The 27990-nt window shown below is 38.5% G+C and overlaps 1 protein-coding gene across 2 annotated transcripts in view; it reads right to left on the bottom strand.

Annotated features, from left to right (window-relative positions):
• The window catches only part of LOC111863639 (zwei Ig domain protein zig-8), a 283000-nt gene that overhangs the window by 56182 nt on the left and 198828 nt on the right, over positions 1-27990 (bottom strand). For both annotated transcript variants that reach the window (XM_023850135.2, XM_023850136.2), the window contains exon 3: positions 4726-4827. In XM_023850135.2, the coding sequence (XP_023705903.1) occupies positions 4726-4827 (102 nt within the window). The remainder of the gene's footprint in view (positions 1-4725; positions 4828-27990) is intronic.

The following is a 27990-nucleotide window of genomic DNA, read 5'->3' as shown; positions in this document are numbered from 1 at the left end:
TAGCCCTGCAAGCCTTAGAAGGCAACAGAAACGGATACCCAGTACTCGGGAGTATAACTGGGCCACCCTGTCTGTTTCGGCGTTGGACACAAGGCTGAAGACCTTGTTCTGTAAAAAAAAAGTATTCACGAAATCTGAAGAAGTGAAAACCAGATGCAGTCTTGCAGAATATTCTAAGGAAGGCTATGGTTCCAAAGGGATGTTTAGCCAAAGAAATGATCAAGAAATAAACCGATATTGCCATGTCATGCTTGCTGTGATTGTTGTGTATTAAATAGTTTCTGATTTTGTGGGTCAGCCTTGAATCCAGCAAGACTAACTGAATATTTTCTTGATTCACATCATCCTTTCTGGCAAGTAGTACAGGTACGTAAAGTTTGTTATGGCTCTTCTTCCTTGTCCGTATAATTCACCATAATTTTCTATCATCTTTTGTATATAAATAATAAGGCTATGCACGTGATAATACTCCGTTAAATTAAGGTAAATGCCAATAATTAAAAAGGAATAAGTGCAGAATTAAAATGTAGGAGGAAACAGAAGCAAAGAATCATAAAAAAAATAGAAACAAATAAAAATATAAAGAAACTGTATTTTTCAACGATCGTGTCACTGTCGCAATCTTTGAACACCAGACTGCACACTGCTCCGAAGAAGAGAACGCGGAAATCTTCTATCCACATACACCGCTATGACACTTGTAAAACTCAGCACGACGGCGCCCGGTAACCGATAATATGGCTCCCAAGATGGAATTCAATATGAGTCTGCGCTCTACCGTTTTAACCCACACAGTTTTCGCTGATAACATTTTTGGAAGTATAATGTTGAACCAAAATACACTTCCACAAAATTTGATTTTCTCATTCTTATTCTAATCCACTAAAACCCCAATTTGTGGGTATAATATGGAATTAAATCTATGAATATGCATATAATTACATATCTTTGCTATTTCAAAATAGTTTTAAATTCTAATTCAAGGAAATTCAATAGATAACTAAATTATACTCTTAATAATTTAATACGTATTAAATAACAAAGCAAGATGGGTATATTGTATAATTACTAACATAGTAACTAGGCCGCGCCATAGCTCAAGCGGTTAGTCGCTGGCTTCCCACAGCGGCGGCCCTGGTTCGATCTCGGGGCTGGTCAAGTGGGATTTGTGGTGGACAAAGTGGCACTGGGGCAGGTTTTCTCTGAGTACTTCGGTTTCCTTTGCTAATCTTCATTCCACCAATTGCTCCACAATCACCCTCACCTATCATCTGGGGCTGGTACAATAGGCCAGAAGTGGCAGCAGTACAAGGGACTTAGTCCCACCCCACTAGCAAAAAGAAAAAACATAGTAACTAAGGCTCTCAAGCACTGGATGTAGAACAAAATATTCGCTGTTCTTATGAAGAGGCGTCCTGGATTTCGCATGACACCGAAGCCGGTCAGAGAGCTTAATGTAAGCATACGCCTTCTGTCCCTGTCTTGTGAGAGCAGGGTCTCTTTTGTTTCTACTATTTAGAGGGTTCATTTCTTGCGTACATACATCAACAATTACCTCTCTCCTTAATAATATAATATTTAGGCATTTGTAAACAATTTTGTGGGAATAAACATATCGCAAACTGTCGAAAACATCAGGAAAGTACTGGAATTTATGAGGAAATAGTAAGTGGTAAATGATCGATACCTTCAATCTCACTCACTCACTCACTCACTCACTCACTCACTCACTCACTCACTCACTCACTCACTCACTCACTCACTATTTGAACTGAGCCCTTCTTGAGAACCCGCCAATTGATCAGGTACTCAAGAACTTCCCAACATTTTATGGAACCCGAAAGTTCATCACTGTGTTCACAAAATTCCTCCACTATTCCCCAGTCTGAGCCAGATAGATCCAATCAGTACCATCGCATCCTATCACTTCAAGATTCATTTATTATTGTCCACTCACCTACGTCTTGGTCTTCCTAGTGGTATATTTCATTCTGCCTTTGCCGTCAATATCCTATACAATTTCCTCTTCCCCCGTTCGCGCTACATGCTCAGCCCATCTGATCCTCATCGAGTGCAAGCAAATCACCATTCTCATTTTTTACTAGGTTACTTCTAGGATGGTAACGCCTCTTAAATTAATTTATTCCTCTATACTGGGCTCTAATATTCTTATTCTTGCTGTCCCTAAGAAACTAATTAATTTTGTCTTTCACATATTCCTTCTCTGTTTCTGAAATGCCTCCTGGCTTCGCGTCTTATATTGTTCAGATTATCCCCATTTATTTCACTTGGATCCTATAACCACTACAATTTGGCTAGTGTCTTTGAGCTAATATTTCTGAGCAACCTTCGTCGAACCGAGGCTTATGTTGATTTAATTCATAATAACGTAGACACTTCTTTTTGCTGAAATGCTGGTATTTTGTATAATAGACACCCAAGCTTCATTAGCATCGACCTCAGTCTCTCAAGTCTTCGAAAGATACAAACATATTTGAGATTTCAACATGATACGATAACTGCTTCTTACCCTGTACCTCCTTTTAAAACCTTTGGATTGAGCCTTTCCGTATAAGATGTATGCGTTGTTTGTTTACTCACTGCCAGTCGTTGCCTAACTTTAGCCACCACCAGATACTGGTCAGTATCACAATCTTCTGCCCTGAACGATCGGACATCAACATTTAAAGCTCACGTGGATTAATTTTACCAGTAAATTATCAGCGCTTTGAGTTGTGTACAATAAAATAAAATCCGAATATGAGGACTGACAGGGTCGGTTTAATAGTAAGCTTATGGACTCCCATTCGCGATTACTCGACTTGAACTATTCCTGTGGCGGAAGTAGTTAGCATTTCTCTCTCTGCAAAGTTACTTGCGGAAGTTGTCACATCAACTCACGATCAAGTTTTTCATACTTACCACGCTAATGTTTGGGCAGCCATATCCACTAGCCATTTCATTTTTCATTCTCTCCAGGCTAATATGGGAGCAGTCTTATCTACTCACAATTTTAATCTGTAATCTCTCCAGGCTAATGTGGGGCAGTCATATCTACTGACAATTCTATTCTTCAGTCATTCTGGACGAATGAGATGATAGCCGTACCATCAACTCACTACATAACTTCCGCACTTGAAATTATGTCTTTGATTCATATAATATTACGATAATGAATATAAGAAGCTTACGATCACATCTGAGTTGTACTTGATCGGCTCCAATCCAGAATTCAGGAATTGTAACAAGCCAGGTCAGGGTGCGGGGACTGCAAGTGGGACCCGGAATCTCAATCACACAAGGAAGACAAGCCTCACAGTTTCTCACCCTCTGCAGAATCATGAGTTTAGTACAGGTCACCACCTGGTGCCTGAGGTCATGTGACACGGCTCTTCGATGATGTGTGTTTACATCTGTTACGATTATATTGTCAGGAAAAAGAGGGTCTCAGCAGAATTCACGACATCTACTTTTCCATCAAATACATTAAGCTAAGCGGTGAGGCTAGTAGGAAACATATGATAATAACTGCAAAATTTAGTATTATTTTCTACAGAGAACAGGTATCAAACTAATTTAAATTTATTAGAAAAATTTCGAAGTTTCGCAACGTCGCCTTGGCTGTAATCATCTCTTTGATTCAGAATCTGCAAGTCTGAATAAATTCTGTCGTGTCAGATATCAGCTCTGGTGTCTTTTGGGTTCAGCCATCAACAGAAAGCTGAACGCAGGCTTACAGCGACCATCTTATTGCTATTGCTTTACATCGAATAAGACTGTCTTAAGAGGAGTTGCTTTTCTTCGAAATTCTATTAAAACACAAACCCCTGGAATTCTTGTTTAAGCAACTTTGCAAATGCTCCCTCTTAAACATAATATGTCATTTAAAGTCGCAGGGCACGGGCCGTATTATTGTGGTCCATCCCTTATGCATGCATTCATTCATTCGTTAAATCATTCGCACGGCGGAATGGCCGCTATGTTGATGATTTTATTGGAAGAGATTTGAAACTGCTGAAGTGTATTGCTCTGGCTTCATAATAAATTTTTGGAAATATGTCAGTCCCTATAAACATTATTTAGTAAACTGGCATTGGGCATAACACCATATGCCTGATATGTTGGGTTTTTGGACTTTATCCATCGTCCTGGTTTTTAAGATAACAAATAAAAACACGACGTTTCGGAAACTGGATCTGTTTCCGTCCTCAGGTGAAGGAAAACACCTATTCAGTTGGGTCTGTTAGAAAGAGCTAGCCTCACTCACTGGTGATTGAGGCAGATCCAGTTTCCGAAACGTCGTGTTTTTATTTGTTATCTTAAAAACCAGGACGTTGGATAAAGTCCAAAAACCCAACATATCAGTGTGTTATACACCATCGTCAGAATCCTATAGTAACTACTATATGCCTGTCTTCCCATGTAAAATGAGGACAAATAGATTAATATATGGAACATATATTGTTTCAATCTTATATTATAAACTGATATTCAGCCCCTTTGTGAATGTCAACATGATTGACTTTGGGGACATTTAATGGCGCTGTAGTAATATAAAAGTTATTTGCCAAGTGAAATGAAGAGACGTTTATGAAGATTAAAGGCTCCGGAATAAAATTGTCTTGACCTGTTTCAAGGAAATAATCACTTGTATTTAATAAAATCTTATTCGTCGACAAAGACAAATGCAGAGCAACTTAGATTTGGCTTGATCGTTGATTTTACCTCTGAATGTTGCGCGTGGATCGCCTGGTATCGTTCGTCCCCGGTGTAGGTCGTCAGACCGACTGTCAGCAAGTGATAGTCCTTACGTCGTATCCACGACACCTGTAACAAAAGACAGCTCTTAAGGTTCGGCCACACAGAGCGCTACGCTATATTCGCTACGTACGCTACGTACGCTGTGTACCCTCTGCGACGCAGCTAACATAGGGAACATAGCGTACGTAGCGTACGGACGTCTGTGTGGCCAGCCACATTGGCAATAAAGGGAGATATTTTTCTGTTCGTACAGCGAACATAGCATATGTAACGTCCGTCGCGTACGTAGCGCTCTGTGTAGCCGAACCTTTACATATGGAAATCTGACTAGATCAGCAGCACAGTTTGTCTGAGTCAACTATAAAATTATGCTCTAAACCACGAATATGTACATGTGCATTTGAACAGTGGTTCTGATGGTTCTTCCTAGTCATTCCTTACTATTCTGACCAGTCACATCTCTCAGTGGGTCACAGCAGCTATTTACAGCAACTCCAAAACTCTAACATCAGCAGCAACGTACAAATCACAACATCCAATAAAGCAATACGGCTTGACTTCATCCATATCCTAAAACATAATACGCTCATCAAGATTTCAAAAACTTCAATTACTGTCGGGTAGGAGCAACGCATGAAAGATAAGATTCAGCATAACACAGCATAACGTCTGCGAAACATACACTGCTTCAGGAACATCTAGGAGAATAAGAAGCTATCAACATGTAAACATTGTATTATTCTCGCTTCAAAATTATGTACACACGACACATAAACCGAATCGGCTACCACATATCACCCCTCCCCCCCCATGAAACAAATACAACTTTGCATAGAACTAGCACGATCCATGTTTATGTATTTTATGTACATTTTCTATATACTACAACAATTTCAACAACTTATATTTATACAGAGCCATAAAAATGTGTATTATATTTGGAAAAATGGATCCGTCTAACCATAAAAATCTGCAATAACATATTATCTTTGTTTATTTATATATACCAGATTATGGACTCCAGACGGAAACTTATAGTGTGACGGTTATTCTTTTTTATTGCTAGTGGGTTGGGACTAAGTCCCTTGTACTGCGGCCACTTCTGGCCTATTGTACCAGTCCCAGATGATAGGTGAGGGTGATTGTGGAGCAATTGGTGGAATGAAGATTGGCTGGAGAAACCGAAGTACTCGGAGAAAACCTGCCCCAGCGCCACTATGTCCACCACAAATCCCACTCGACCAGACTCGGGATCAAACCCGGACCGCCGCGGTGGGAAGCCAGCGACTAACCGCTTGAGCGTTGGCGTGGCCCCTAGTGTGACGGTTTAATTAATTGTTATGGCCCAGTCTATAATGGANGGTATGACTCACGGCAAATTGCAGCCGCGGCGCGCACTTGATTGTACGCACTGTATAAGAACATGCAACATTAAAATATAAAAATGGTTACGCTGCTCTCAGTAGCTAGAGTATATAGCTTTCAATGCTAGGTGATTGAAAAGTTGGAAAGAACTTAGAAGGAGACTGTTGTGTCCTAATGAATGTATTCCCATTTTTGTATGAAGGGAGGAAGGAAAGTTACAAGGATTCTCAGAAAATGCAACTGTTGTAAAGGCCGAGTTTCGAACTCATCACTCTCCGAACGTAAGTTTACCTTTCTCGTCTGTCAACCTGCTGTGAAATGCAGATGAAGCAACTCTTTCTTCTATTGATTTTTCTCGTAGGGAACTCCTATTCAATGCCGGTGATATACTGGTCGGAGCGTTAAGCTTACCAATCACATACGCAGGGTGGCGAGGCCCTCTTTCTATACGCTCTCATGATTTAGTGCATGGTCAAGGCTGCAATATGACGTTAGTACCACAACAGCTATTTATTATATTTGCTAGAATGAAATGAGCATCCAGTCATAAATTTAAAGCGTATTTTTTAATTTCTGTAGAAACTCATTCCTAGTTTCACACCGAAAATATCAGTAATGGTATTTTTCAGTTGACTCTAGTGCGCGTACATTTAACGTTTTTACCTCTATAATCCTTTTACAAAGCCCTGCACGCATTCTCCACACAATTGAACATGCAGGCGCAGACGCAATAACGACGAATCTGAGGAAGTGTGCAACATTCCTCTCCATAACACAACATGGAGGAGACTTCATGTTGTTATGAGGGTATAGTTAGTGCCTCATATAGTGTACTTAGAGCGACAATTTTTTAAAACATGTTGAAGTTATGGTACCCATTTTTTAACGAGTATGCGTGTGGGTTTTATCCGCACTGACAAGCGTGACAATTCCTGTGTGTTCTTCGTAAAACACATCAGTAATGGGGTAATGGAGCTGGTCCGAAATACATTCTCTTACTTTCGGGTCATTTACTTCTTTCGGTCTGTCGACGGGTCGCCTGGGAGGTTTAGTTATCTCTTCGTTTGCGGAAAATAACCTCAAATCCATTTCGTTGGTAGTCACAGGCCGTATAACGAGAGTAGAGCGACAATATGCATGCATTGTATCCTCTGCATGAAGATATGCTGTGTGAGGGTTTCTAAACCTTAAATTAAATAGCACACTCAACGAATGCGTGCTGCGTGTTTCTAAAACAGGTGTAGGACCGTTTTAATTCTTCGAAGATGTTAGGAATCCGGAGACTTAATGACCTTACATTTGTAAAATATTTTTTCTTTTCATAACGCTATGACAACTTGAGGAGACAGGTACAGGAACAGGCTATTGGGCGGAGGGCTGGGCTCTTTTGCCTTCAAGGCTGAGATTCTTTCTTCTCTGCAGCGTCCAGACCAGTTCTGTCGTCCACCCAGCCCCCGGAATAAAGCTTCCGAGACTTGAAGCTGACCACTCACCTCCATCTAGTGCCGAGATCAAGAACAGTGGAGCTATACTTCCACTCCTACATCTCTTTTCAAGGTATGGTACTCTTATAATTAATAAGAGGGACAAATTTACCGCTAATCAACTTGAAGATATAAAGTCGAGTGAGAAATCTCAAGGTGATTACGGTAATTTGAAGAAACTCAGTCATGACCAGATGTCCTGCACCGTGGAATGAGAGTGGAAGGTTGGTTGGATGAGTAAATCTTCGTCACTCTCAGGGTCTTTATCAGTTACAGGAAACCTGTTCATTTATTTACCGGGAAGAATTTGGAAATTAATGTCGTGGAATATATTAAGATTCTGGAATATGATTTTAATGAAGAGTGAGGAAAACCACGTTGGGCAATTTCCGGGGCCAAGCCGGAAGACTTCAATTCCTCGGCGTGAAAGAGCTGTGTTCAGCCTCCCCGTTCGAGGAGAGAGAGGCAGGACAATGGATGATACATATACAAGAATACGGAAGAAGAGAGCCATTAGCCATTTAAGTGTACTTACAGATTTCTGAGGTCGCAGTCAGTGTACCGCCCCAGTGTTTAGGAGTTTCCGAGTTAGATCCCAGAATAGAGTACAGACAATTGACGGCTTAATGACAATAACTCGCCACAATATGTTATTAAAGCCAACTAGTGTAGTGTCGTGTAAGCCTATATAAAAAATCTGAGACAGGTGACAATATCAATCTAATCCTTTAGGTCGTACTTAAAAGCGTGCCTTCCCAAAGGCATTTTGTATCATACAACGGACCGAAGAGAGAATATCAAAAATCATTGTGAAGTATAAACTCTATTGCTTACAGTATGTACGAAAACTGAGGCGAAAATACTGAATAGCATTTTCTTGATACAATTCTAATCTTCATTGAAACTTTTTCTTCTGATATTAATTTGCACGCTGCGATGAAAAATATTTCATTTTATTATATGTTTACTTTTATTATTATTATTAATAATAATATTATTATTATAGTCAGATTTTCTGATGAAGATCGCCTATCTGTAAATGAAACTGAATTATATTCCTAGGTGAAGGGCGAGGTTTGTTTGTTTCTTGAGAAGTGACGTATTTCTTGTTGTTTTTGTCTTTTCACTTCGTGGCAATTTTTTTGCCAGAAAGCAAGTTTTCGGCTGTATTAGTTTGTCATGTTGTATACTACTGATAAAAGTGCCAAGTCCTTATGCTTCTGGGTACAGCGTTTCATAACATTGCTTTATAAGAGTTTATTGAATTAGTCTCAGTGGCAAAAGTACGAAGAGCTTTAATTTTTTTAATATCTCACACCGGCGGCTATGAACATTTCTATCTTTAGTGGTTAACGATGTGTAGTCTCATATAAGTCAACCGACGTTTCGGAGGTATATAACGCGCCTGTCTTCAGGTTCGAACAATAAGCCGAATAAAACCGACATGAATAAGGCAACATGTAGAGCAAGCAGCGTGTGGAAAGAAATAGGATGAGATAAGAAATGCAGTGACTTGCAAGCCAATTGTTAGCTCATATTGACTCTCTCTGAGGAATGGAGTGAACCAGAAGGAGACAAAAGAGGGGTGACTAGGTTGGGACCTAAAGGGACCTCTTGCGCAGACTTTGCAATACGGTGGAGAGGAGACCTAAATGTGTATGACGGAGAGAGGTCAGAGAAGTGCGGGACAGAAGTCCTATAACAGAGTACTTGGCTTGCAGGAAAGGGGATAAGAACAAGAACAGCGGAGGTAAGCCGGAAGGAAAGAAAGGCACAGGGCTGATGGGTACCCGGATAGAACAGTCTGTGCCTTGACAATGGCAGTGCCCCTGGACCTGAGTAGCCCAGTGGAGAACCCATCTAGAGAATCCTATTGGGGCGACTTCTTATGGTGACATGCTTCCACGACTTGCTTAATCAGAAACTGTCCTCTCTATCTCTTTGTATATGTCTTCGCCTGCTCAAGCACTGGGGTCCTGGGCTCGAATCCCACTCGAAGCACGGAAGTTTGCGTTTATTCTGTGTTTGTGTTGCCCCGTGTAAGTAGCGGCCTTGTGGCGGACTGATTCCCCACCCAGGAGGTCCCACCAACTGTCTATATGATTAAGAAACTGTAGAAAGCAGGACAAGCTTCACCATGGAATATAGCGTCCACATGTTATTGATACTTCTCTGTAACCAAATGCAGTATGGGCAATGTTAACTGATAATGAACACACTGCTTCAGTGTGACTCCTCTAACTACGTATAATTTTCAATACTATAAGTTAAATTATTAAGGAAATGAATCACATCCCGGACCATGGATGGTGTTTCTCCGAGCGTTAATATAATTAACCTTGAACTATTACAAGAATTTGCCCTCTTATTTGTATATGTTATAGCTAAAAGTTGACATGGGGTCGTCGATTGGGCAACATCAGGTTCGGTTTAACTTTGCCTTGCCGCTCAGTGCACACTTATCAGGAATTCGGATNCTGCTAAATAAAGTACTTTAATATTAGTTATATAGGATACATAACCACTTTTCTATCCTGGCAGAGGATTTTACAACGATGGAAGGATTTCATATGTACTTTGGTCTGCTCAGTCATCAATACTTGGCGATCTGGTATTTAAGCCTTATTATTGTAGGAGTCGATAGGTCAGATTTCCTTGCTTCAAGGTATTTCGTAAATCCAAGCATTCCCGTTGGTATGAGAGAATGTTTTAGGTTAACCCACTATTGCGCCTTTCTGTATAAGATGGAAAGAAATGAAAATACTTTAAAGAAAAATTTAGTTATCCAAATCTCATACTCAGACGGGCGGAATGAGGAAAGCTTGGAATTCTAAAATAACAACAACAAAAATATTTCAAGTGCTTCGAGCATCTTATGGAAACAGATCCAAAATGCTCTCAGTAGGAAAGATGTTTCTTGATACTTTGTAGGTGTTTTAGAAAATTGAACTTCAATATTTATTTTGAACTTAATTTATTTATGGACGCTTTCAACTGCTAACGATATACGTATGAGGTCAAGTAATTGGCTCGTTAATTCATGACTTGGAAATGATGTGGAAAGTGAGCGATTGTGGCCTAAATGTTTGATTTTATTTCGGCACTGGGCTAGAGGACCTGAGAAAGTCCAGGAAGTACTTTAGAGTGGCAGTATTCTGGCCGGAATTTTAACTCCGGATCTCCCGAATACGGAGCAGAATTACTACCAACCCAACTGCGATATTCGTTATGTTGCTTAAAGGTGTCATGCCGATAAAGCGGATATTTGGTGTTTCATATGGCAATCTAATTGCGTACTTAAAGTGGGAACAGATATAGGAAGCTTGTAACTGAGTGTAAAGAAGAAAAGAGCTATTAAATAAAACATTCTTGTTAGTATATGTATGGCTAGTAAAATAGGAGAACAAACCAATGGAAAACAGGCGTATTATGCTAGAGTGTGTGAGAACCCTCTTTCTACAAAGCCTTGGCATTATATGTAATGAGATAACTCAATATAACTCATTAAATGAAACAAACTGAATTGTTTACAACGAAGTGTCAAGAATATTGATAATGAATTTATATATTGTTTTAAGGTGCTGTTACATCCGAGGTACTGACAGAAATCTATGAAGAAGTTCTGTCGCAATAAAGAATTCCCAAGACTCGAACTTGAACCTCTGAAATTAAAATCATACTTATTATCGCTTACATTAACATCCCGTCCGACACATACTGCGCCACGGATAATATGAAGATCAAATCGAATATTTCCGCTACGACGCAATATCTGATTTTTGAAACGTAGTTACAGCTGTGTACCGCCTGCTTTAACTAGCACAGCGTCGCTCTTACTACGTATATTGATTTTAACAGAGCATGAGCGCATTTTCTTTCAGACGCGAGGAAACTGTTAAATGTTAATGGCAAGGTTTCTATATCTGCACATAAATAGGCTACACTTAAGAGCAGCTGGGATGTCCAGAGGATGTGACAGACACATATTTACGTAACCAAGAAACCGGTCACCGGGTGTCGTCGCAGTTTCGACCTTTATTGAAAAGAGAATCTTATTGACCAGAAACTTACGAATAAATTGGAGTGATTTAATGAATATAAGAGTCGATCAATAAAGAGCATATCTGTGGAAACAGTAAATTATACTCAGAATTATTGGGTTTCTGGACTTTTTCCATCGTCAGGTATCCTAGAGACTAGAAACTGGTTCCGTTTGCGTCCTCAAGGGAGGATGTTGGGGAAGACACCTACCCAGTTGGGCCTCTTAGCGCTAACCTCAATCACTGGGCAACCCCTGTCAGACTCACACAGCTATCTAATCGCCTGAGACCAGGCTAATTCGGGGAAGATAACAAGAAAATATGAAATAAAAATTGTGACAACGAATGTACATGCGTGGAACTAGGATAGAAAAAGGGTAGAATTTATGCCACAAATTTGGCCAACCAAACGAAGGGCATGAGAACCAATGTATACAGAGCTTGGAGAAAAATTCTAGTAGCGAATTACGAGTGTCACACTTCCAGAGTCCGGTGTGTCTCCGTTTGTAAACGTCACGGGATCGGCCGCCAGGCGGCACTGAATTTCCAAAAAGTTTCTATTTTCTATGGTGTTCATACTGAGTGAATTGATAATTTAATGTACATTAGAATGGATAAACGGAGTGGTTGACTGTGGAAACTGCAGCTAAAGAAGGGGAACTGTTTACTTCGAAGACTGGACACGTCGGATATGTGAAGATTAGCACAATAGATTAAGGTAAAGAATAATTCACTGCGTGCAAACTGGCAGGAAAATATTTTGTGCTTTAGTTGAATTTAAGAACATTCAGATCACTGTTCCGCTATTAAAAACAAAATGGCTATTTACAAATTGTGCAATGGATAAATGGTTCTATTGTGATAATGTGGACATAATATTAATTATTATAATTTATAAAGAGTTTGTCAGTATGTATTTTGCATCTCTAAGCCGGATTAGTCATCCGCTAACGGTTCTATCTGAGCAAAGCATCTGTTGGTTAGTGGTAAAATGGACAATGATCACTGGGATACTCTGTAACAAGTTGAAGAAAAGGCAGCTTAGATAATTTTGACGAAATTTTTTTCTTTTACAAGCATGATTTGCCAAGATGGTTTCATGTAAATTACAGCAGCATATTATTACGTTAAAAATGTAAATCTCTGTTGGAATTAGTGATAAAATTCTTTCAATTTTGTTTTCAGTATTTCTGTAAAACGAGAGCCTAGTGGGGATGTACTGACAATTCTTTCAATGCGTCAGAGTATGTCATTCCCGAAGATAGTCTTATAATTTCGATAAAATTTGAAACTAGGAACTGGTACTAAGTTTGTCAATTCGATTTTCTTTCCTACGTCTATTATAGAGGAAATCCGCTTTACATTAAATTCTTGATTACTCACAAAAGTGTAGTCAAGCTACAATATGAATTTCTTACCACTTGGATTAAATACAGATCTCGTAAAGATATGAAACTATTTGTATGTAGGCCTAATGTACATATAAACGAAATAATATGATTCCTCTGGTTGTGCCGACCTGTAGTCTGGCAGATAGTTACCAGTATATCTTAGGAACGTACTACTTCCATCTTCAGAGTATTGCAATGCAATATCTATACGCTCATTATCGTCGAGACAGCAAAGAAGAAAAAGTTTGGAAATCATTTTTAATCTCACGGCTATTAAATATTATTTGCTTGAGCTTCGAGGTTTGAAGGACTAAATTTATTTATATTTCGCCTGGAAGTACCTTGACCAGTTTACTATCCGTGTCATTGCTTTACTGCCGCACGGTAAAGATGGAATCATACGATGAATTGCATTCTGAAATCTGCTGTGCTACTGAGCTCTGGTGCAATCCACTCACAACTACTGGCTTCGGTGCTGGTTTGTTCCCTTGGGCAGAGGAAGTGAGAGCAACATTGTCGCCTCAGAGACACAGATTATGAAGACGAGCGGTCTTGAAGCACTGGTAGGATTTCAACCTTAAATGACCATCTTGCGCTGTCTTAGTGGGATGAAGGAATACAAAAGATCAGTGGAGAGAGGCTGTAAGGACGTGTTAATATCGTTATAACCCAGTTTGTGCAAGGTATATGATATATCACTTGTAATACATAGGACTACGTTTGTTTTGTGTTTAAGATCCTGCAAGTAATATTATCTCTGCTATCTCTGTTTCGTGGAAGCTGCACCTAACGAACCATTGCTTTCGTAGTAAACGTCATTTAAAGAAGATAACAGAGCTTCTGATAGTGAATAAATTCTCCGCCGAACACAGTGGCCGCGCTGTGGCTCAAAGGTTAGGCTCATGGGTTCGAATCGCACTCAAGGCATGGATGTCTGTGTGCTTTTATTCTGTGTCTGTGTTGTTTTGTGTGTATGTAGCGGCCTTGCGACGGGCAGATCTACCGTCCAATGTGTCATATAATTTGTGCATAGGATTAAGAAACTGAAAAAGCGGCCAAGGTCCGACAGAAGATTGTAGAGCCATAGGTAGATAGAATATATTCCCCGCCATTTGTCGAACCAGAAGTTGAGTGTTGTATTCAAAATGATTCATTACTGACCATCAACCCTTGCCTGCCCTCTTGAGTTATCTCTCCTTGCTTCGAATCCAAGTTGGACCTAAGATATTTAGAACAAAACAACTGTACTTATTTTGAACAAGTTTTAAGGAATACTAGAAGCCAGCCGAAACGGGAGATATCGGATCCGTTAATCAAGAGGAGTTTGCAGTATATAATCTACTCTAGTTTGCAATTAGAGATTTTTCTCACTTTGGGGTTAACGGCTTGTTTTCGGGGGGTGCCAAATTCTCGTCTTGAAGGATACCGTGCACTACAGAGGGAAGGGAACAATACCCCGGGCTTCGCGCCACCCCTTTGTCATTCAAGTTTAAAAAATAAAATGATAACAAAAGACTTGGTCTCTGGACTTGGAAATAGCCGGATGTTCTCCAATCAGTATTGCCTCGGACACCAGTGTGCAGTACATCTGGTCAGTGGCTCCGATCTGAAAGAGCGCCTAGACTTTCAAAATTACGTTGGTCACCGTGAGTGGAATTATCTAGATAAATATTGGTCTTTGTTCTAAATCAACTGATTCAATTCCAGGCACGATTAACATGACGTTTCTCAATAATCCCATGGACACTGAGAGTGAACAATTAATACAGCAGTGTTCCTTTATTATTCAAATAAATATACACTAACAGAAAGCTATGACTCTCTCTAAGTGAGACTTATTCGTAACCAATTGATCCTATACACTCCATGTTCTCACCTCGGTTCCGATGTTTACTCTGCTCTCCAGTCCAATTTATACGCCCTGAGAACCCACACTTGCCGACTGGCTGCATGGAAACCTCTAAAGCTAATCCACGAAGGGCCGGTCACGGTAGCCGAGCGGTCTAAGGCATACACTGTCTTCTCTCGCTTGGAAACCGGGATCGTGGGTTCGAATCCCTCTCAGGGCATGGATGTTTAGTTTGTGTGCGTGCGTTTTTCTGTGTTTGTGTACAGGTAGAGGCCTTGAGGTGAGCTAATCACCGAATGTGTAAGATCTAGAAAAACAGAAATGAACGGAGTTCATGGAGGTAGGCCTAGACCCACTGGGGCTGTAGTGCCAAGGAAAAAAAATCCACGAAGGATAATTAAGTTGAGGAGGGAACGGTTATAACCTTAAGCCTGATAAATATTATTCATGTCCCACAATATTTCTCTGAAGGTAAACTTTAATAGTGCTCTCTCATCGACTCTTAATCTTTGAAAATATCTCTTCCAAAAATGTCCTTACCTCTCCCATACGCGTTACATAAAATGTAAAAAGTAAATGTATCTCTGTAACAGGCCGTGAAGGTCCATAGGTTTGTGAGTAGTCGAGGCTCCCACATTTTCTAGACAGTCGGCTCACAGACGGCGGTGAAGTTGTCAGCCTTACGCGCCGGACGCCTTTTACAATGCAGAAAAAATTATGATACTCATTTCTGTTAGAAGTGGAGTCAACCCCAGGGCCATAATGCGGCTGGAAGAATTAGGTCAATTGTAAAAATTCAATAACCTAATCGGAAACGAACCCGAGACCTACCGGTTTGTAACGTAGAGCCTCAACCAACTACACTACCGTGTGACTCTATACATGCTACATATCACATAGTGTCTCATACGTTCTCATTTGATCATCATAATATACTACTTGTTCAATAAGGAGCAAACTATTTTACTGCTATGCGATCTGTCGTTACTTGCCTTCCTTAGGAACGAGTATTGTCACTGCTTTTCCGCAAACAACCTCATTATAGCCAGTGTATTGTATAGAATATGGCAAACACACATACTTGTGCTACCTTCATTATTTTTCAAGGATTTGTTCTCACAGGAGGAAGAATGTCCGTGCAGTATGTCATTTGTTAGGGATAGCACCTCTACACTAGCTCTCTGCTTTTCCCCTCTACAAACCCTCTCGTCCTTGCATTAATGCTTTTGTGGAAGCCTTACAGCGTGGACTGTCATACTAACGTCACTTGCGATCTAAACAGACTCTTCAGCTTTCTGTAACGATACACTTATCTATGTATCCAGAGAACTAGCTCAAGTGGATCACGAATATATAACATAAATGCATTCCGTTAACCTGTGGAGATAGTGTAACGGAAGTTGAGGATGAGACATAACGGCGTGTAGTCAGGTGATAGTCAACAGAACCCGTTTGGTGCACATTTCATTCCCGTCTCTTCCCTGACTTACTCTTCGATCCTGCAGATGGACGGTCAACAACTTTTGTTTAATATTGTAACATGTAGACCTATTGCCCAGTAAAACCTGTGTAAACAGGCGACAAAGCAACAGCCGTTGCTAGGGAGCAACACTGTGGACATTTTGTTTCCCGGCAACGAGAGAACAAGCAACAATAGAAGAGACGTTTTCTGTGTTATCCGTGCCGAGGCTATTTAATGAAGACTAGTAGGTGTCGACGAAAAGGGAACCCAGTACCTGGGGATATAACTGGGACAACTTGTTCTTAAGAGATATAAATACAGGGATCTGGCCCTCCAGGTTGAGTGAGTCTCGAATCCGAGACAGTAAAATAGGTCAGGAATTGGAACCAAGAATACTGCGCTGACGAGTGTCAGCATCAGTTTTAAACGACAGAAACTTATTCTCCACTGATAGGTCGCCCTGTAACTCGCAAATTTTTGACAGTAACAAAAATCTCTTCTTGGTTCCCAGGTGGAGATAGACACCAAGACAGACTGACCGACTGTCAGTCATCGTGACATAAATTAGACTTTATCTTGAGTTGAGTGATTTGAGTTGCAGTCGTGAGAAGTGAGAAGCTGGCAGCTGAGGCCGGAAACAGTTCGAGAACGCAGAGGAAAGAGAATATCCACCTTTAAATACCGGTACAAAGCAGCAGTTATTTAATACTGAGGAGACCTTCTATGTGCTATAGTTACAGGGCTATTTGGAGTGTCCAACTCAGTGAGACTCTCGTGGTTACTTGCAGTCACGTTCTGCAAGTGTTCAGTAAATCCGATTACCAATCCAAACCCCGCCTATATTACCCAGTCACGTGACAACTGGTGTCAGAAGTTGGAAATTATTGACTGATCTATTGGATTGAGTTGTTGTACTTCCTGAATTGTACACCGTCAAATTTGAACCCAAATGATGGAAAATCATGACGGAATCCGAAGGTCACACTGTGGAGGAGCCGGCCACCACAAAGCGAAAGAAGAAACTACCCACAGCTGGAGTGCTAGAGGAGAATGATCACCGGCCACTCTCGGAAATTTTGCCAGCACCGATTGGAAAAGAAAAAATGTCGCAGTTGTGGTATTTCTATGCATGAAGAATGGTAAGGCGAGACAGCTTTTAACCTGCTCACGCTGAGCCTGAAAATGGAGGCGAAAAGTTCCTCCGATACGTGGGTTCACACAAGATCTACACTGCTCTATATCCCAGAAGACAATATTCTTCATAGTCACCTACGTGAAAATCTCAAATCTGATACAGCTCCTCCATTGTTGCTTGTGTGCATTGCTTAAAAGTGGCTCTGATATTGTTGCGAGCTTACACAGCGGTTACCTAGTAATGTCTGTTCTTACTTAGTCCACACTTCATGTTTTGGGCGTATATAACACAAAAATAATGCAAGAAGATATAAAACTTATCTTACAGAATACTGTGGTGAGAACTGCACTGAAGAATTCCCGTTTTTATACAATGCTGGATGGACTGATGGAAAATGTGTTGAAGAGGTGACGCTATGTGTGTTTCATAAAGGAGCACAAGAGTCAGAGATATTCTTCTCTCAGTTATGACATCAGAAAGTGCTGCTGAAGGAGGGGGGTATATGGAAGATATTCATAAAGAACTTGAAAGACATCAACTTCTGGGACTCATGTTTTCCAGTACACTAACAGGCACTGATACTGATGACAGCTAATCTGATTGGCAGAAAATGTAAACTGCTACAGAGACTCAGAATCTTGGTCATGTAGCTGGCATTTGCTGTGTTGAATATACGCGTAAGCTAAAATTAAGTGTTGAGTGCAACAAAAAGAAATGAGAAATATATTTATGATCTAGATTCTCTTCTGAAGCAGCTGTATCATTTCCCCTCGTACTCGCCGGAGATATTGCCACAAATACAGCATTTAACTGAAAGCCTTCAAAGTAGTACACAGAAATTTCAGTGTTTACATAATATCGGATTGGCGCCGGCAAAAGCATGAGCTCGTACTCTTCTAGAGAAGGACTGCAATTGTGTCACTGCTGTCCCAGAAACCGTTACTACAGAGAGAGACTACGCTTCTGCTGCTGCTAAGAATTTGTTTAGACGACTCAGAGACTTCAATTCCATTCGCATGCTCCATTTTCTACTGGGCTATTTAGAAACAGTCCTGAAATTTCCTCTTATGTTCCAAAGGGATGATTTTTTTATGCTGTTAAAATGTACGTTGAAAGCACAACGACATCACTTGAATAACTTAAATGCGGTCCTCACAGAATGAGGTGAAATTATCAATAACACATCAACTTAATGGACTCTAGCAAAATGCACTTCTACATGGGTTAAAAGACTGCCAGTTATTCCACTTAATCTGATAATAATTTAATCATACATGTGATTAAATACCTGTAAGAGAGACTTTTCAATCGTCGAGTCATTGAAGGAGCCATAGTAATGCTCTATTTCATAATACTCTTCAGGCCAACAGGAAGAACTCTGGAAAGTTATGTTGTCAGTGAGGTGGTAGCATTAGCTCAGCATTTCAAGAAACAACATGCTCCACTACAGGAGAATGAAGACTGTGCACCCGCTATTTGTAATGAGTGGTTCATATTTAAAATCTCTGGAACGGTGAATAAACTTAAAGAGTTTTGGAGATTTTCTGTGCCCAGTAATGAATTATTCGCAAGTTTATGGCAATTGTCAATATTTTGCGGGCACCCTTCGCTACTACATATTGTGAGAGAGGAGTTAGATTCATGATCTCACAAGAAATCAAATCAGACCCTTATTGCAGGAGGAAGTTTTATGTGAGCTGCTGTGCAGCACGAATGGAAACATCACTGATTCAAACTGATCCTGCAAAAACTGAAGTTTAGTGGTAGTTCAGCTACAAAACAAGTCAGGTTCTTGGTCACAAAGACCGAAAAAAGGAAAAGTGGATGTAAGGTTAGTCTATTTTTTGTTGTTGTTTATACCACAATGGAATTAATAATGATAATAATAATAAGAGTAAAATAATGATCATGGCATAGGGTTTCTATTCGAATATGTTAAATATATTAATTCTATTTTTGTATAATATATTTTAAGATTGTTTCAATATCTTGTCATTTCTGACATGTATTGTACACAAAGCTAATTGAGAAATTACAAATATGTGTTTAGCAATTTAAAAGTTGTTCCCTGAAATGTAAATAATTCGTCTGGCTTCTGTCATTCGCTGCTGTAACATATATTTTAATTTATATTTACTGCGTGAAATCATTGCGTATTTTAGAGTTACATGATCAAATATATGTACATATGTCACTAAATTCCATATTTTAAAGAAATATTTATCTACGATTTACTCCTAACATTGTAGCCTAACATTTCACTTTCATAACTGAAATCTTTAAGGATTCCCTTGTGGTTTACATCTCCAGAAACTAAATAAATTGGCATTGACACTTACATGATTCTTTCTCCTTCATTTTACTTCATTTTCTCTTTTTATTTTCTACAATAAAACAGAAGAACATATAGATATTAAAAAATTACATTGGTCAACACCTACCTTTAGATTTTTATATCTCTTCCCCCCACTATAATCTTTTACTCTCTCTCACTTTTATTGTATTTCCTTTGTTTCCAGTTTCATTTATAGTTGTCTCCAAATATGTTTTGATGTGGAAACAGCTGTCTATGTTTACACTATGTAATCTATTCTTGAATCCGTAAATATACGTATTGTAATGCGTGTAGATCCTATAATAAATTAATTTATTTAAATCAAATTAAGTAATTATTACAAATCAAGATCAATACCGAAAATGGATAAGTAATACTAATATAGTGAATCTACACAAGTTGTGCTCACATAAATATATATTGTACGCATATGTATAATTGTATGCAATTACATATGCAATTGTATATATAACTTTTCTCTAACATTTTTATCCCTCACTTGTATCCCACAAGACAGTAATTTCTGAATATATTATTTAGTTAAAGTGTGTTTACTCTCCCACGAGCATAGTTGTCCAGCTTATTGGAACGTGCAAACATCCTCTCCAAGATAAGATTCCAGTCCTCTAATAAAGTAAAAAATTATTAGTGTTGATATTTCTAGCTAAGTAATACACGTTGATTAGGAAGTTGAGAAATGTTTGATGCAGTGTGGGCTCCTTAATGCGCTCTTTCTGAGTTCCGTAAGCCTGCAGCTGCTACACTCAAAGGGTTCCTCCTAGAATCAGATGGTGCTAAACCCTTGGGCTCTATCTGGCAAGTGGTCTGAATAAGTATTAGAGTGGATGGCCGAGGGTTGTCACTTTTTTTGTAAACTAAAACGGATCAGTAGGGAAACCATTCTCCGGCGGTTGTCCATATTTCGGAGCGTGTGTACTTCGCTGGACCGGGCATCGCTTGCTTTGAAATAAAACAAGCAAAAGGGACGGCAGGAGACGTCAAGGAATCCAGATAAAGTTAAACCAAGATATTTACTGCGGCCGAAGTTCCCATTATTCGCAGATTCAAGGAAGTGGAAGGATTCCATGTTCAATCCTTGGATATTCTATAGAGTAGAAAAAGAGCTATGAAACGTATGTAAAGGAAGGTTGTGAATGAGTGAGGCAGAGGAATTTTAAGGAAAAGAGTCATAGAATACGCAAGGTAAAATTCGAAAGTGGCGCACACTTTTCTGCCTCTACTTTCGCACAGCGTGTACCATGTGCATGGCCAGTGGGTTGAAGGAACGAGTTCTGCCAGCAGTGGCTCTGTGGAATCTAATTTATTTCCTGAAGGAAAGTCAGTTTTGGGAAGACTTTATTTTCTCAGGTAATGAAGAACTCTCCACCCCCTTTTCATATAACCAGAAGGTTCATTACTGTGTTCACAAGATTCTATCGTCAGCCGTATGAGTTCAGTTCACACCCTCTAAGATAATTTCTTTAAGTTCCACTTCAATATTATTCTCACATCTACCTAGTAAGTCTTCGAATTCTGCTCTTCCTTTCAGGTATTCTGACACAAATCTGCATGATTTTCTCCGTCATACGTGTAAGTCAAAAGCCTTGACAGTGTCGCCCTCTCTTAGTTAATCGTCCTACTAATATTTTACGAATTACTCGAATTATGAAGCGCCAAAAGCAAATCTCTACTTACGAAATTATATAAACATCAAATCATTTTGCAAAAGAATTCGAAATTGCGGTAATGTGCCGAGGTAGCTGCTGTTCTCTGTAAGAGCATTTACAAATTCGACTAGATGTACACAAAAAAACGCAAGTTGAAGATTATTACATGAAAGAGCAGCAAGATCCATCTAGTGAAAAAATGTAACACAAAAGCAAGCCTTTACGTGTTTTGGCCATTACTGGTTATCATCAGAAGACAAAGCCAACGTCACAAACGAAACACTACGCGTGTATAATAAACACGAAGGGAGAGATTTGTAGCTTTAGACATCAAGATAGATTAAAATAATGTTATGATTAAAATAAATTAATGACAACAGACAGTATCAGTTACAATTAATTTCTCGCTCTGTGAGTATACGAACACAGTATTTTCTTACTGTGATATGTACACATGTCTTGCATAATTGGCTTTGTGTTCGTGTGTGCATGTGTTCCGGTGAGGGCCGGGATAATTTGTGGGAGTTGCTGAAGTGAGGTCTTTCATTTTATATTAAATTGTCGCGCTTGGTGGAATTTTCTAATCATTCAGTAGTTAAAAAGGGTGAAGGCTCAGGATATCTCTAATGGAAAAAGTAATGTTACTTAATTTCCAGGTTATAATGAGCGTCGGAAAGATCACTGACTTAGAAGTACCAAATTATGGTCGATAAAAATTTGATTAATTGAAATATGAAGTCCTATTTAGGAAGAATACCGGGGGGAAAGTTGGACATTAATGTAGCACGTGCAATATAACTTGAGTTGTTCGTCAGTGCACGAGACTTTCATGAACATAGTGAACACCTTCGACTGGAAATGTCTGTTTCATTCTATTCAAGCAAAAGTAACAAAGCGAAAACGGTCATGTGATGAGGCCATTAGAAGATTTTGACAAATGGATGAATCTGCTCAGTAGAATATTGTCAGCAGGTTCTCTTCAGACACAAAGGAAGCGAGGCCACAGCTTACAACGAGCAACTTTTCTCTCTCTATGACTCCATTCTGTTCACTGAGCTGATGTCAAGGTTAGCGATCAAGAAGAAGCAACGAATTCCAGCATTGTGGCTTACGTGCAGATTGTTTTCCTTGTTTACATCAAACTGATCCAAAAAGATACACTCTGAGAGAGGACTGGGAGCGTACACGCAAATCGCAGAGAATAGACAAATTACAGTGTTTAAACTTTAAATATAATGTTATGGGAATTTTGGTTACTTCATCCAATCTCATATTCATTCAGCCCAATTCAGATTCGAATGTACTAAAAACTAAAACGAAATTTCATTTCACATTATTGAATAATACATATAAGTTATAATTATTATCATTGCAAAATACTAGACCTCGTATTTCTAGCAGCAATCTTAGGGTCTTCCCATTGTTTGGTGTTTGTCCCTCTAATAAACACTGACCTTCTGCTCGGTGCGCCTATTCTGCCAACGCGGTGGGTAAAGATCTCGACATGTTTGCAACTGGAACAGTTTCTCTCTATCATATTTATACTCAGCAACGTAATGTTATTAATAAGATTTGTTCATAATCCTAATGCTCTCTGTTATGTATTTCTTAGTTGTCATAATCTTATATACCTCTCTTCATCTTTGTTTTCTTTGTTTACTTTTCTGAATTAATGTGTTTTCTTCCTCCAGTGTTCATCTGTAATTTGTCTTTATATGTCACATGTCACAATATAATTACCAGTATCTACAGTGTGCTGTGTCTGTAAATGGCCTTCTAACTGAGTCGGCACATAATTAATAACAGATTGAATTATTATTATTATTATTATTGTTATTATTATTATTATTATTGTTATATGAAATTATATTCGGAGCCAGGAATTTTCTACCCAAACAAATTTTAAATATAGTATAACTGTTAGTATTTTTATTATTTGCATGTCCAGTAAAACAAAATGAATTACGTATATTATTATTATCCTCTGAAAATCTATACTATTCATTTCTTAATTAAATATTTATGTTTCATTCCTCAATTCGTAATAACACTTAGTTTAATGATAATGAAATTATTATTACTGTCATAATTATCAGCTATTTGTTTGTTTACTTGTACTTTTATTCATTATTATTTCTTATTTCTTATTATTATTTCTTCCAAGTACTTACTTGTAATTTGTATTTGACTTTTAATAAGTTTGTCTATAATGTAATTCATTCATCTGCACTGTGCTGTGTCTGTAATTGGCCTTGCGGCTGTTGACTCGGCATATTAATAACAAAGAATTGAATTGAATTGAAATAATTATTGTAAATTTTTCTCGCCTGTTAAATGTAACTTCAATTTTTCTTGGAATTGTTATCAAATTATTGATATTATATAGATTGTCATATTTTGTATTTTGCTCTTTAATTATTTTTGTGCATTTCTGTTTACTCGTGCTACCTTTGTAATAGGCCACTGTGATCTTAAGTTTGCACGCAAATAAACACGAATTGAACTGAACTGAATTATTATTCAGTACGTAAACAGGAACATTATTTTATTGTACTTTTCGTTCAAGATCATCATGATAAATTCAGCATTTTTGGAAAAGGTTACTCTTCGAATCCCCTCTTGTTCTGTTAGAGACTTCTCGATGTTCAGCGTTATGTCCCAAAAGTGTATGTCGTTCTGGTCCATGCTCTTATGCTGCGAACTTGGTGGGTAAAAACCTCAATAAATTTGGAAACAAAGCATTTTCTCTCTCTAATATTTTATAATCATTCATATTAGTTACCTCAAATTACCTCATTGTTGTTATGTACCTTTTTATTCATGATTGTGTTCGTGCTTTCTAAGGCAAGGTAGAGGTAATAATAATTAATGCACATACGTATATGTGTTCGTACCACTGAATTAGCATGTAAAAAATAAATAAGTGATTGGATTGTTATTTGTAATCATTTTAATTGGGTTTCTCAGAACTACCTTATTGACTAATTTTATTATTTTTCTTGTTACTATTGTTTTTATATTATTCCCTTTCGTCTAAGATAGAAACATATTTTTCCACTGCGATATTTTCTAAACTGGCCCGTGGTTGTCAACTTTATACTTTTCTCTGTACTGAAATTAAGTGTTTTAAAATTTTGTTTCCGTAATTGCCCTTGCAGATGTTGACTAGGCACATAAAAATAGAAAATTGAAATGGAATACGAGCATGAAATTGCGACTCATCTGTAAACTATATGTACCATATTGAAAGACCTTGGGGTCATTCAATGTGAGGTCATCCAGATAGGTCGCTCGACCATTAAAAATTATATTCTGTACACTTATTTAGACATATTTGTATACTTCAAAATTATTTAAAAAATGAATCCTTTCGGTTCTCCCTGTACAGCCGTTTTTACAATGCGAAAAAACGCGTTTTCGGCTGAAATGAAGGTTTGCGTTATCTTCCATATCTCGATACCCATTGATGCTAGAGACTCGAATAAAAATCAAATTGTTCCCCATGATATGGAATACAATTCATGTTAAAGTTTTTACTCAACTCACTTCCTCTTGGTCTAATTAAGCTTGAAACTTACCAATCGATTTTTGGAAAATCGCTATTTTGACCTTCAAAATCCAGTGGGAGGAAAAATGTATCAGATCTTTGTTTTCAACCTTTTGTTGTTGTCTGTATGGGGAATATGATCACAGTTCTGAACCCCGTAGTTATTTTCCAAAATTTTCCAGGAGCTTCCAAACTTTGCCCTTTTTAACGTCTTATATCTCCGGTGGAGGAACTACGAGAATTTTGAAATTCATAGAAAACAATCCTCTATGTCAGAGTAACTTGGAATTAAAATTACAACTTTGATACTCTACTAATAGCGAAGTTGTTGGCACTTTGATATTTAACTTTTGTTTAGAAGTTTATCTGACCATTTTAGATCCATTAAAGTCTTGCCTCTATGCTTTAGATGATTTAAAATTGCACTGCTTACGTAATAGGAGGTATCAATTTGATATATTTCTCCTTAGTCAACTTTACCTGTGAGATGAATTCTGACCCCTTCTGGAAACTGTTAACTTTCGGAGTCCTGCTCAGTACATCACAGAATCTTTAATGTTCAATATTTGCTGTTCGAGCCAAAATTGTTTCCCTCAATCATATTTTATTATGGTACTTTTTGTGTTATTAAAATTCTAATGATATTTAATAAGAATGTAATCGCATAATGTCTGGCGCGATTGCACTTTAATCATATTACTACTTGAACGATAAATAATCCGCTTTCGCTTTACTCTTTGTGACTGGGCTTCTTCTGCTTAATTTATAATTGACTTTGGGCTTTATAGTGACCACGTAAATAATCAAAAGCATTGAACTCAGTGATTAAACTTTATGGCCAGTGAACAGCCCGTTCAGTTCTTGCTCTGGAAGTCCCGATTCAATTCGTAACCGAGCTACGGCCTCTCCTGCTTGAGGTTACTGCAGCTCTCCACATTATCTTCAGGAACATGTCGGGATAAGATTCAGATTAGGTGCTGACGGCAGATTCCATAAACATCTCTATTCACTCATCAACTGTCTTCACATTCTAACTATAAAGCTCAGGCCGTGCCATAGCTCAAGGGGTTAGTCGCTGGCTTCCCACCCCGGCGGTCCGGGTTCGATCCCGGGGTCTGGTCGAGTGGGATTAGTGGTGGACAAAGTGGTGCTGGGCGGGTTTTCTCCAAATACTTCGGTTTTCTCTGCCAATCTTCATTCCACCAAATTCTCCAGCATCATAATCACACGGGGCAGGCTACAATAGGCCAATCAGTGGCCGCCGTGCCGAGTGAACCCTGTTGGACTCCAACCCCCAATAAGTGAATTAAAAAAAAACTATAAAGTTTTAATAACTGGGAGTGTCATTAAATAAAACATAAATAAATAACTGTTATTACTTATATTTCATTAAATGGACTCGACGTTTAAAATGTTTCGTCTTACATCTCAATGAATTTTATGTCCTCTGTTATACCTCGATATTTGGTATTAATGGAATATTTTGAGAAAAACATTTCCATTAAAATTTTCGTTTGCAAGGGCAGCTATAGTGTAATATTAAGTGCCAGAATTACTTTCGTGGTTTTAAATTGCAGACGCAGGAATAAGTGCAAGTATGAACGCTTACTGTTTTTTCAATACAATATTTATTACATTAATTTAAATGTTTTAAGGAAGAGTTAATATCTAGTGTTTAGTTAGTCTCTGCCTCTAAATGTTTATTAATGAAGATTCAATTTAATTTGTGACTTTCTTCTACTTTTATGTTTATTTAAAATTAATTATCTTACTTCTTTATTGAATTAGATTCTTGCAGCATTCTTGCGTAGTCTGCCAATTCACAGAAATAGGGAGAACTACTTGTAGACATGGCATCAGAAAGGTGCTAAGCTCTTCTCGTCACAGAGGCTTGGAGCAGAAACGTTTCGTAATTCATTTGGAATGAACGATAGAGCAGCTCACATTCTAACTGAATATAGAACTTACGAGGTCCTCGAAGAAGTTCCAATTTTTTTAATTTTCTGCGAATTTTACGAACAGATATCCTCGCGTTTTATAATGGGAGAATATTATTCTTTCGGGGAACTTATATTTAGATATATAAATGACAATCATTTCTGTGCTAATATTATTATGATAATAAATCACACTGAAAAGAATATTGTAACATGTTCTGACTAATGGCGCGGATGCTGGACTGGATTGACGGGTTTATTTACTCCTTATACAGAAGAATGGATATCATCACATCAATTTGGTTTTAGAAAAAAACATTCCATTCTACAGCAGATACATAGAATAGCACACAAAATACACCAAGCAATAGAAAATAAAGAATACTGTACATCGGTGTTCCTCGATGCAAGTCAAGCCTTTGATATGGTATGGTATCCAGGACTACTGCACAAAATCAAAAAATATCTGCCCATCACTTATTTCCACTTACTAAAATCCTACATAAATGGCAGAGAGTTCAGACCAAAAATCAGTGAATAGCATATCTAACAATTTTGCAATAAAATCAGGTGTACCACAAGGCAGTGTCGACGCTGATCATTCTGAGCCCTTATTTATTTGGATGATTATAGATGACCATGAAATTAATTTCTAATTAATTCTCGGTAATTTTAATCTCAAAAGTCTTATGTTTCAATATTACTGGAAATGTATTGTGATCTATAATATCGTATTTCATCGTCTGGGACGTGCAATACGGTGTTTATGTTGAAAATTTCTAGATTCTGGCAGAACCAAGAAGTCCGGAGTTATGACATTTACGATCAGTCATAAATTTAGCTCGGGTACAGGGAACTGGACGCGCCTAAAAGGACAGGTCAGAGCTTGTTACAATTGCCTGTGAATGAGGGCCAGTATGATTGGGTTGCCTCGTTCAAGCGTCCCACGGAAGATGGGATGAAATGTATATGTCAACACCATCTTTCGAATTCCCGGTGTGGGGTGTGCAAGCCATT

Source organism: Cryptotermes secundus, unplaced genomic scaffold (genome assembly GCF_002891405.2).
Source record: "Cryptotermes secundus unplaced genomic scaffold, Csec_1.0 scaffold99, whole genome shotgun sequence".
Classification (NCBI taxonomy): Eukaryota; Metazoa; Arthropoda; class Insecta; order Blattodea; family Kalotermitidae; genus Cryptotermes; species Cryptotermes secundus.
The sequence above is the reverse complement of the archived record's forward strand: the minus strand, read 5'-3'. Positions and strand labels throughout refer to the sequence as shown.